This window comes from Haemaphysalis longicornis, unplaced genomic scaffold (assembly GCF_048455015.1).
Source record: "Haemaphysalis longicornis isolate Haplotype H1 unplaced genomic scaffold, Haemaphysalis longicornis Haplotype H1 scaffold_5, whole genome shotgun sequence".
Lineage (NCBI taxonomy): Eukaryota > Metazoa > Arthropoda > Arachnida > Ixodida > Ixodidae > Haemaphysalis > Haemaphysalis longicornis.
The window spans coordinates 77,968,955-77,980,386 of NW_027526385.1; the positions used below are offsets into that span (position 1 = coordinate 77,968,955).

Here is an 11,432-nt window from a genome sequence, read left to right on the forward strand (position 1 = left end):
GCGGACCATCCTCCCGTTCCGAAATCACTGTGCCGATTCCCCCGCGTGTCGCTTGCCACGCGGAGAAATTCCCCCTCTCCCTTCCCCTGCATGCGACTTTACCCGTGCCAGAAGCATCATCGAAGCCTTTCGGGTGGGCGCGGCTTTTGTGAACTTGTCTTGTAGCGGAGGGCTTCCGGTCAGGGGGAAGGAGAGCTACTACGACGTATTTTTTTTTTTTAGTTTGTGAGTTTTAGAGAGAGAGAGAGAAACAACATTTATTCAGGCCTGCGTAAACCCGGTGGGTTACCTACTGGCGCTACTCGCCGGACCCCGTGCAAGGGGTGGCGGAAAGTCGCACTTTCGGCCGCTGGCGTTCGATGGCCGCGAGCGCGAGCTCGGCAGCCATCTTTTGGAGTTCGTAGTTGACGCTGGTGACCGCGTCCCTCACGCTTGGTGGGAGCGGATCATCGTCCTCCTCCGTTGTTGTTGTCGGTGGTTGATTGAGGCAACCCCACAGCATGTGCTTCATGGTCGCACGAGCGCTCCCGCACAGCGCACACTCGTCCGTTGGGTATAGTTCGGGGCACACGTGCTTGGCGACCACGGGCGTCCATATCGCCCGCGTTTGGAGCTGTCGCACGAGCACCCCTTCCCTCCTGGTGAGTTTACGGTGTGGCGGCGGGAAGGCGCGCCTAGTCTCTCTGTACCACGCAAGCACATCCTTGTAGGAGCTGACCGGGGTTGCCTCCTCTTCTTCCCTGTAGTAGTCTTCCGCGTTCGATGGAGTAGGAGGAGGGGGCAGACTCGCCTCGTCCGCAGCCGCCGCCCGAGCCGCCGCCGCACCCTCCGCGGGCGCAGCAGCAGCAGCCGCGGCAGCGGCCGCACCAACGACGGCGGCGCCATCGTGTCTCGTTAGCACGCGCGCCGCTCGGTCCGCCTCCTCGTTGCGGTTGGTCCCGGTCCCCACCGGTCCCACGTGTGCCGGGAACCACTTGAGGACCACCGGTAGCGTCCGTCGGGGCAGGGCCCCGCACACCCTGTTCGCGCACTCCGACACCGAGTTCCGAGCGTAGCTCAGTATCGCGTTTCGCGAGTCACTGATCACTGTCGCGCACCGTGGGTCCACTAGGGCCAGCGCGATCGCCAGCTCCTCCGCTTGCGTTGAGTCCCGGGCCCTGACGCTGCCCGCCGAGCACAGCTTCCCGGAGGTCGCTGCAATCACGGCCACGGCGTACGTGCCCCGGCGGCCTGGGTATTCCGCCGCGTCCACGTAGAAGGCGTTGGTGTCCGCTGCGTGCACGTCCGTCAGGGCTTTCGCTCTGGCCGCTCGCCGCTCTCGATTCTCTTCTGGGTCCATGTGCTTCGGCAGCGGCGGCACGTGCATGAGGGCGAGCAGCCCGCGCGGCAGCGACCGCGCCGGCTTCGGCATCGGCGGCCGGCTCGCCGGCCACCCCCCGCCTCCACCACCGCGACCACCGCCACCGCTCCCGCCGCCGCACCCGCCGCTCTCGCTTTCGCCTTCTCGCGTTAATTCCGACCGGTAGCCTACCCTACGTAGAATAGCCCTACCAGTTCTTGTCTGCGTAAGCCTCGCGATCTGTGCGGTGCCCTGGGCCTCGGCTATCTCGCTGAGGGTGTTGTGCACCCCCAGTTCGAGAAGCCTTTCTGTGTTGGTATGTGCGTATAGGCCTAGGGCCGTCTTATAAGCTTTGCGTAGCAGAGCGTCCACTTTCCCTCGCTCCGCCACCGTCCAATTGTGGAATGCAGCTACATATGCAACGTGGCTGACGGCGAACGATTGGACCAGCCTGAGGAGATTCGCCTCTCTCATGCCTCCGTGTCTGGACGCCACTCGTTTGATCAACCTCAAGGCCATTCCGACTTTTGATTCCAACTTGGCAACGGTGAAGCCGTTGTGTCCGTGGGCGTCGATGTGTAGTCCGAGGACTCGCAGCGTCTTCACCCTCGGAATGGCCGTCCCGTCCCGCGTCTTCAGGTGGATGTTATTGTTTCTTTCTTCTTCTCCTCTCTTGTGGCTTCCTCTTCTCTTTGGTGTTAGTACCAGCAGCTCCGACTTGGTCGGGGAGCACGTCAGACCCGTGTCTTTTAGGTGATCTTCGACTGCGTCGATGGCCTCTTGCAGGGACGCCTCGATCTCGCCGTCACTGCCGCCGGACACCCACAGCGTGATGTCGTCCGCGTATATGGTGTGTCCGACTTTCGGGACGCCCTGGAGGCGCTGGGCGACCCCGATCATTACGATGTTAAACAGCGTCGGCGAGATCACGGCGCCCTGTGGCGTCCCCGTGCTCCCCAGACTCTTCTTTGGCAGCTCCATGTCACCGGCAACGATCCTCGTGGTGCGGCCCGAGAGGAAGTCGCGAATGTACGCGAACGACCTCTCCCCCATGTTGAGGCGCGAGACCTGGTCCAGGATGGCTGAGTGTCGGACGTTGTCAAACGCCCCTTTCAGATCTAGGCCGAGCACCGCCCGGTTGTCCATGGAGCCGGCCGGCCAGTCGATGACTTCGTTCTTGAGCAGCAACATTGCGTCCTGGGTGCTTAACTTGGCCCTGAAGCCCAGCATGGTGTCCGGGTACAGGCCTTCCTCTTCGAGGTATGTCTGCCACCTGTTGAGCAGGACGTGCTCCAGCACCTTCCCCACGCAGGACGTCAGGGATATCGGCCGCAGGTTGTCTATGCTCGGTTCCTTTCCCGGCTTCGGGATCAGGACCGTCTTTGCCTCCTTCCAGCTGGCCGGGAGCTTGCCGGTTCGCCAGCACTGGTTGTAGTACCCCGTCAGCGATTTTATCGCCGCATCGCTCAGGTTGCGTAGCGCTTTGTTGGTAACCCCGTCCGGCCCTGGGGCGGACTTGCTGTTTATCGTTTGGATGACTGCCCGCACCTCCCATTCCTCGATGTCGGCGTCGAGCTTGGCATTGGCCTCGCCCGCGTAACTCGGGAGGGGGGTCGGCGGGGTGGACGGGAGGTACTGGTCGTTTATGCGCCGGCGGACCTCGGCCTCACCGAGCTCCCTTTTCGCTTTGTGCAGCGTCCGTGCGAGGGTGTGATGTTGGGCCCCTTTCGTTTTGCCTTCGTCAAGGAGGTGCCGGAGCAGATGCCAGGTCCTGCTCTTATGGATCTGGCCGTCCGCTTCCTGACAGACCGCCTGCCACTGCTGTCGGCAGAGCACCGCGCTGTGCTTCTCGATTTCGATGTTTAACAGTGCTATTCTTTTGCGGAGCCTTCTGTTGTGGCGTTGCCTCCGCCATCGAGCCTTCAGCGAGTTCCTCGCCTCCAGCAAGTGCGCGAGGCGGCTGTCCAGCTGCGGGGTCTCTTCGTCGACCTCGATTTCCTTGGTGGCTGTTTTCGCGGCCGCGTTCAAGGCTCGCGTCCACTTCTCGATGTCTCCATCCTCCTCTTCCTGGGCCTGTCCGATGATCAGGGCGTCCAGCTCCGTTCTGTATTTATTCCAGTCTGTGATGGCCTGCTTGCGGGTGACCGGGGGTCGGCCGTGCAGCGGCACCGCAATTTCCAGGACGCAGTGGTCGCTGCCCAACGTCTCGCCCGTGTTCCGCCAGCTTACTCCCGCAGTGGCTTTGCTGCAGAAAACGAGGTCCGGATTCGTATCGCGCTGCACCGACGTGCCGTGTCGCGTGTAGATGTTCGTGTCGTTGAGCAGGTGGAGTTCCGCCTCGAGAGCCTCGTCGTGCAGATTTCGCCCCTTGGCCGTGGTCTTCTGGTACCCCCACGCCGTGTGCGGCGCGTTAAAGTCTCCGCACACGAGCGCGGTGTCGTCCCCGGCAAGCTGCTTCGTTCTTTGCATGAGTGATCTGAACTTTTGTTGGGATTGCTTGGGGTTACTGTAGATGTTGATTAAATACGTGCTTTCTTTCTTCTTTCGGCCCGTCACGACTTCGATTGCCAAGTGTTCAATGGTACTGTTCTGCAGTAAGCCGTGTTCTATGTACGTGATTCCTTTCCTCACCAGGGTACACACTCCCTGCCCCGCGCCTTTCCCGGCCTTTCTTGCGCTGGGCGGGCTGGCATAGGAGCGGTACCCCGGCAAGCCTGGGGAGGGGTCTTCCATGTGCGTTTCCTGTATTAATATGACGTCTGGTCTCTTGCCGACACTCTTGATGTATTGTTGTAATGTTGCCTTTTTTCCTCGCAGGCCATTCGCGTTCCACTGCCAAACCACAAGCTCGCGCGCTAGCGTTGTTCCGGCCATGTTGGGCGAGTGACGTTGGCCACCTGCTGTTGCTGCGGCGGCTGTGGTTGTGGCTGTAGTGGTTGCTGTGGCGACTGCGGCGGCTGCTGTTGTTGGTGGTGGGTGATGTCAGGGATTCTCGCTAGTAGTTGTTGTAACAGGCTTTCCACATTCGCTATGCGGGTACTCATGTCCGCTGTCACGGCTTCTACTTTAGCTATGCGGGTGCTCATGTCCGCTGTCGCGGCTTCCCTTACAAAAATGATTGTTGAGTTTCATAAGAAATTTTGTTGAATTCACTCAACAAACATTGTTGAGTATCCAAAGAATTTCTGTTGAGATTGTGTTGAGGATTTGTTGAGTTTTTCAGGAAAAGTGGCCACCGTGGTTTCATTGATTTTCCGTTGAATTTCTTACGTCGAATTCCCATTGAGTTTCTGTTGCCTTTCCGTTGAGTCTCCACTGAATTTCGTATTGATATTTTGTCGAGGTTTTTATGAGTGCCCAATGTGTTTCTGTTGATATTTTGTTGAGATTTTTACGAGTGCCGCATGCGTTTCTGTTGATATTTTGTTGAGATTTTTACGAGTGCCCCATGCGTTTCTGTTGATATGTTGTTGAGTTTTACACGAATGCTCAATGTGTTTCTGCTGTGATTTCTTTCAAAGGTTTTTGCGATCATTGTAGGTTGAACAAGAATCTACATTTTATCGCACCACCAATACACGAGTTTATGGTGTGGCAGTAGTGCATGTCATGTGACTAAAAATTCTGCCTCATGCAGACATGCAAAAAGAAAAACAAGGTGTTCAGCGTGCACTTTTTATTTTATTTCCCGATTCAAAAGCGATGATAGGTTATTTTTTATGTAACCGGCGCTCACACCTGGAAACTTCTGGCCCGTGTAGCCTGCAAGAGATAGAATGAATTTATGATTTACTATAAAAAATGAAAACGTGTTCAGCAAGTTCTCAGAATTAGTAATAAAAGTGTGCAAAAATAGACACTTTCCCAAAAAGCATAAAAGGGATGCACTGATCTCACTGTGCACATGAAGAAAAACGGGTGATTAGCTACAAGTTGACAAAGATGACAGCTTTGTTCTTGGCACTCTAAATGCAAATCATGTGCACTCACCGACCACAGCCTTCACCCGCACCTGGTCCAATCCTGGCTTTGTAGGAGCGTCGCCCTGGGCTTTGCCTTTCCCTCCAAAGAGAGTTTTCCCCTTGAGCTCCTCCGCAGTGAAGACATGGCGCAAAAGAGCCCTGGCAAATTTGCCAGGGCCGCTCGCACACGCATGCACCAGCTGATCCAGGTACCCCTTCTCAATTAGCACACCGCCCCCAATGTCAACCTGCGAGCAGAAAATAAAACCGAAACAGTTGAACCAACATGAACTCCAGGATCGAGACAATGAAGAGTTTGAGTACCCATGAACAATTTCTCAGAATATTACGGTAATTCATTTACAGATTTTGGCATTGATCCACTAAAAATTATTTTCGAATAGATTTAATTTAAATGTATATTTTTAGTTTTTATGGGTGAACATGCATACCTCAACATGCTTTCGGCTTGTTTAAACAAGCGTTTCAAGAATTCATTAAAGTGTTTGCCAAGTGCCCCCTGCAGTACACCGTGGGTGTATTGCTTTGTGGTAGAAAGGCAAAAAAAAAAAAAACAATTTGGGTGCTGTTAGGTCAATCTAAATGAAAGGTTATGTGGCTAAAATAGTCAGATGGCTGTAATGCACACAAAGTAGGCAGTAAGTACGATGCCTTGCCCTGACTCATGCAACTATCTATAAAAAACTGACCTTTTTTTAGCACCCGATTCAGCAAAATAAAATGAGCAGACTGTTATTGATTTTTTAAATTATTTAAATTGAAAAGATTGAACCCTAGTTAAAACTAGGCCAATTTGCTCCTTCATTTTTTCATTGGCTAGCAGTGCACGAGGGTCATACGCGAAATGTGGTTTGCGGCGTGGTGCTAGCAGGAACTTTTTGTGTGGCTGGTGTTCTTTCTGCAGGATTGTGGGTTTGCGAATGCCTTGTCGTAAGGAGTACCCAGCATTGTTTTTGGTTCGAAATTCCGCACTGCGCTGTTCACGCCTCCTACAACCACAGACACGAAGCAGGCTGCACGATGAATGCTAGCACAGCGAGCTAGCACAGCGTGACAATTGGACAGGTGCGGACAGCGGCTCAGATAAGGTAATTTTGCACTGTCTGTGTCATCTCCGCGCGCTGATTGCCTTATTTTTTTTTCATTGCTTCAAATGACTGTGGCTCGAATAAGGAAAATTTATGCACTTAAAGCTGCAACGATATTTCATGTGGTGGTGGCGTGTGATAAGAGGCACTGTTTTTACTGTGCCCCCCCAGGCATGCTGCGCACTTCTTGAGGAGTACGAGAGTTTGAGAGGTGCTCTAGTGACAGTGTTCTGGTATGTTGAGCGCATGACCATCCTCCGCCTGAGCTTCCAATGCTGAGCGATTATGCACAGGATCTGGGTGGAAACGACTGCGAGGTAAGAGTGCAATAAAATTACATACAGTGGCGGTGACAGAGATTCCACCTGGGGGACAAAGATTTTCAAGTGTTTTCTTTTCAATGTAGATGAAGCATAAATTATAATTGATTGATCTCGGGTTTAATGCACCAATGCTACACAGACTGTGAGGTGAGCCATAGTAGAGGGCTCCGTATTAATTTTGACAACCTGCGCATCTTTACATTCGTCGAAATCTCGACCACATGGGCATATTTTGCAGCAGACATGATAGACAAGAATTTCCATCCTGCACTGGGCGCCACCAATTCTTTCGGACTGCGGGGCGAGCAGACGACGCTGAGTCCCACGCTGTTGCTCCGTGCCATGCGTGAATATCAGACGCCCCGAACGGCATCGAAAATCGGTGTCATTTATTTGGCATTTCAGCAGCAACAAGTTTAGCAGTGCCTAAGGAGAACGTTTAATTCTTCCAAGAGGTGTCCCGTTCGCCCATCAATTCTGTTCCTAACCCGCTAAGGTGGCGGGCCAGTCCACACCACTTTGTCCTGACAGGCATTGCCTGTGAGGCCACGTTTCGTCCTGCCAGCAAGACGCCTGACCTTTTTATCCTCAATTGATGTTTATTTTCGGAATTCTGGGAAAATTGCCATCATTGCCTTTTACTTGGCTATGTTCAGAAGCTACTTGTCCCGGCAGGCGTGATTACGTCGTTACTGGCTGCACCAACAATCAGCGTAAGCACAAAGTGCTCATGCAAGAACCGTGCGAAGTGCACCATGACAAAACAAGTGTCTGCATGTGCGGAGTCTATTGGCTGCACAAATTTCCTGCGTCGCTTGAGTGTCACTGTAAATGGGTCGTCGCGCTAAATCGCAGACTTAGAGCCTGGCAAATTTGCCAGAATGAGCCCGGTGGTACGCTGCTTTTGGAAGCGCTGTTTAATCACCCTCATGCTCAATCCTTATCGCACGTTTCTGTTCTTTGGAGGTATGTTTGGTCCGTTTCATCGACGGGAAGCCATCGAAAATCAATCAGACACTTATGCTGCAGCTTGGGTACGCGAAAAATTCTCAAGTAACCCTTGTGAAAACCGTGCTGATATTCAAATGTGATATTATAAATAATTAGCAACTTGAGAGTGGATGAAATGTTCCCTGACCTAGCGTATGGTGCTTGTTAGGAAAATTTAATGGTGAAGTACCGTCCCTGATTTAAAGACTGGTGCTACCTCGGCTATCCTCCAATCACTGAGAATAGTGCCTGTCATGAGAGACTGCGAAAAAAGTGCCGACAAAATCTACAGACTGCGGTATGTACTTTTCGGTATAGTGTGATTAATAACAGTATGATCTGAAGTAGATAATATTGTAAGCTTACTTAAAATGGAAAGTAGCTCCACACCAGTTTGTATTGCAAATTCAAAACCATATCGAAAATCCTAAATGTTTGCTTGGCTTGATTACGTACGGATACTTGCTTCAAAGTCAGTTCAATTTCTATTCTTGCACTTTAGCCATTGGCCCCAGATTCGCTTCAATATCCCTGCTAAGCAATGACACACTCAAAATGCACAACACTGCTTCATGAAACTGTTTCAAATAACCAGGGGCTAGAGCACTGCTAACAGGTATACATTATGACAGGTTCCAACATGAAATAACTAACCTGAAAGTACATAATCAGTGGGTGCACTGATGTGGCAGCGGTGCCTGGACCGATGCGTTGAGCAAATGCGCTGGCTTCTAAACGGGTGGTCCAAGCGGCCAGATGATGGATGAAGGATTCACTATTCCTGGCGGCAAAGCGTACCCAGCACCAAGGAAAGGCCAGGCAGTACTTGGGTACAGCAGGTGCAGTGTCAGTTGGCCACGGAGGGCCCTGGCAAAGCCTTTGAAACTGGACTGAAAGCCAGCCAGCCAACCCGGACAGCCAGCAGCAGCACCTGAAAGTGCATAATCTGTGAGTGTGGTGGCACTTGATGAAATACAAGAAAAGCACACACAAACCACGAATGCTTACATTAAGCAGATTATTAATCGTTAATGAGTAACCTCCAAGGCCCTAATAAGAACATTCCCGCAACACCCAAACTGAAATTTAGGTCACAGTAATGTATTTATTAGGCACGCAGGTTCTGTGAGTGGGGTATGCCTGATATATGCAAAGCTCTCTGCTATGCTAATTTGCATGGAACGCTTGCTAGCAGCCCATATGCATCCCTAGCTTTCAATCGGAACTGGTGTGTACTAGTAGAGGCTCCTCCATTTCAATGCCTAGCTTGCCTTTGCAAGTTCGATTCTCCAATATAAATAGAGTTGAGTGGGCAGGCGCCCCTGCGAGACCACGCGCGCGCATTTCACCTTCAATTTCCACGTATGTGAATGTGAGCTTCACGAGTACGGCACGCATACCACGACGCATATCGCGGCCCGAAGACCACGAGACGGGTCGCGACGGCGGCAGCCGGTCTCGCGAGCGTAATAGCTGCGAAGCGCACTGCACGGAATTAACAGTCGCCGCAAAGGCACTGTTTGAGAGACACATAACAAACAAACGCCCCGGTGTTTAAGAGCCTTGCGTGATGTCAAATAATTAGCTGCCGCGTTCTACAGCGCGAGCATCGCAACAAAGGTCTAGCTTCAGCGTAAATTGATGCTGACGGCAGCGGAAACGGTAGACTGGTAAATCCAAGGCGCCAAACAAGTATGCTATATCGCATAGGCTCTGAGAGCAAATGAGATGGGGGTCTACCGAATAACTGACCCATAAGCACCAGAACTCGTTCCGAACAAGAACAGAAAAACAAAAAAATGCGTACTCACCCCAGCAGAAACGACGTTTCCCGCCTAAAATCCTTCTTCACGCTCGTCTTCCCCTTCAAGGACACCGACACTTTGTTCGGACGCAATGTCATCCACCTTTGACGCGCGATGATCGTTGAGGCGATGATCGTTCTTCCCGTTCCCGCGTGTTCAACACACGCGTAGGTTGGAAGGGCAATCATCACCCTCTAAAGCTTTTATAACTATGATTTAAGCTTGAAATAGATAAAACAACAAATCGCCCCAGCTACCACTCCGCACAAAACCAACTCCATGAACAAACACACAAAAAGGGAGTGATAGTTGCCAGACTGCAATAGCAGCATTTCTGTGTTTGACGAAAATTGTGTTATTGGTAATTAACTTCCTGCTCTTAAAGTATTAAAAGTGTTTATAACTTGAATTTGAGGTTTTTAAACGCAAAAGCGAATAAAAGTAAACTAACTGACATATATACTTAAATTGTAAAGAAGGTTTTAAAGTTAGTTTTGGTTTTGTTTTCACGGCGGGTTTCTCTACAGAGGAGGTGCGAGAAAACGAACTACTTTGGGTTTAGGAAGAGGGTGGCAAACGTCGGTGTGATTGAAAGCAAGGAACAGGCGCTTACTATGGTTTTAAAAAAAGAAGAGGTAATAAAACCTTCATCAGGAAAAAAAAAAAAAAACGTCCGACGAAGATTCGAACCACGGACCCTCAAATTAGTAATCGAAGACGTAACCACTCGGCCATACAGGCAGGACTTCAGCCGAAGTCCAAAATGATTTTATAACTACGTAAGCCGGCAATGAAAATTGTCGTTTGTGTCTAGTCAATGCTGCATTTTTGGAATTCTGCCAGTTCTAACGCTTGTTTCTCACGCACCGATCTTGCAGACGAGGTCACATTGTTAGTACTCCGAGCGATTGAGCCGGAGCTCCCTTATTTGACTCAAGCAAAGCTATCGCAGGTCACCCGCGATCTTTTCTTCGCAAGCCACGGTAGCCACGAAGGATATGGCATGCGCCGTTGGAATTGTGGCGTTGGTAACGCTTGTTTGTCACGCACCGATCTTGCAGACAAGCAACATCGCGCTAAAACTACAAGCGATGTCACTCCTGGCATGTCAGGCGCATACAGCAGCGAAAACCTCTGAGTTTGTAAAAAGTTGGGGATAATGCAAGGCAATATTAAAGAGACCGAAGCATGTGGTGGCGGTGACGTAATAAGTGCAGCAAACAGGTACTGTAGGCGGCAGCGACGAGCGAAAAAGATGTAACATGGGCCGCCCCCGCCGGCCTGCGCAGAAATGGAAACACGCAATCGAAAAAAACTGTCCGGCCGATTCAGTTTGTTGTTGACGAAGAGCAACGGAGGCTTCAGCAACAAACGATTGTGCTTGCCGTGGTATGAGTCAAAGCATATCTTGACATCGTTGTCGTTATGCTATCGTCCGTCTAGAAGGGAAAAATCAGAACGCAAACGTTTTCGTCTAGCGTCTATACCAGATATAGACGGTGCTGTTTAATGATATCTGGAGACAAATTTTTAGCTGGTGGTGAAGCAGCGGATATTTTGTAGTATGGACAAGTGAATTTTATGGGTTAACTGAATGGCTGAAATTGAAATATGCACTCTAGAAACATTGATAAAACAACAGTATAAACAAGAATTTGAATTTTGTTCGATCACACTGAAAGTGCAAGTTATCAGAGTTTGTACTGTACTTTACCTTGTGCTGTATCTTGTACTTTGCATGCTTCCAATATGCTGACAAGGCAGAACATATATTGTCTGCGAGATGTTACACAAAGCATCAGACATGACGCGCTGATTTGTGCGATATGTGACATGTTGTAAGAATACCTTGAAGACACGTTGCAGAACGTCTAGGACTCATCGTTGAAATCTTTATATCATGA

The 11,432-nt window shown here is 51.0% G+C and overlaps 1 protein-coding gene across 2 annotated transcripts; it reads right to left on the minus strand.

The window, feature by feature from the left end:
• Positions 1-4,448: 4,448 nt before the first annotated feature.
• Positions 4,449-9,786, minus strand: LOC144138483 (uncharacterized). Of its 2 annotated transcripts, XM_077670777.1 has the most exons (4): positions 9,535-9,786; positions 8,378-8,654; positions 5,330-5,549; positions 4,449-5,101 (listed from the first exon to the last, which is right to left on the minus strand). In XM_077670777.1, exons 1-4 carry the CDS (start codon positions 9,714-9,716, stop codon positions 5,016-5,018), a joined length of 765 nt encoding a protein of 254 aa, XP_077526903.1. In that variant the 5' UTR covers positions 9,717-9,786; the 3' UTR covers positions 4,449-5,015. The 2 variants fall into 2 exon arrangements, with proteins under 2 accessions (XP_077526903.1, XP_077526904.1); XM_077670778.1 differs by lacking the exon at positions 9,535-9,786 and having other exon boundaries at positions 8,378-8,937.
• Positions 9,787-11,432: the final 1,646 nt, after the last annotated feature.

Coding starts and splice junctions, on each gene's coding strand:
- LOC144138483 (XM_077670777.1), bottom strand. CDS start 9,716: ATGATTGCCCTTCCAACCTACGCGTGTGTTGAACACGCGGGAACGGGA. Junction 8,655..9,534: donor GAAACGTCGTTTCTGCTGGG/GTGAGTACGCAT, acceptor ATGCACTTTCAG/GTGCTGCTGCTGGCTGTCCG. Junction 5,550..8,377: donor CACTGATTATGTACTTTCAG/GTTAGTTATTTC, acceptor TTCTGCTCGCAG/GTTGACATTGGGGGCGGTGT.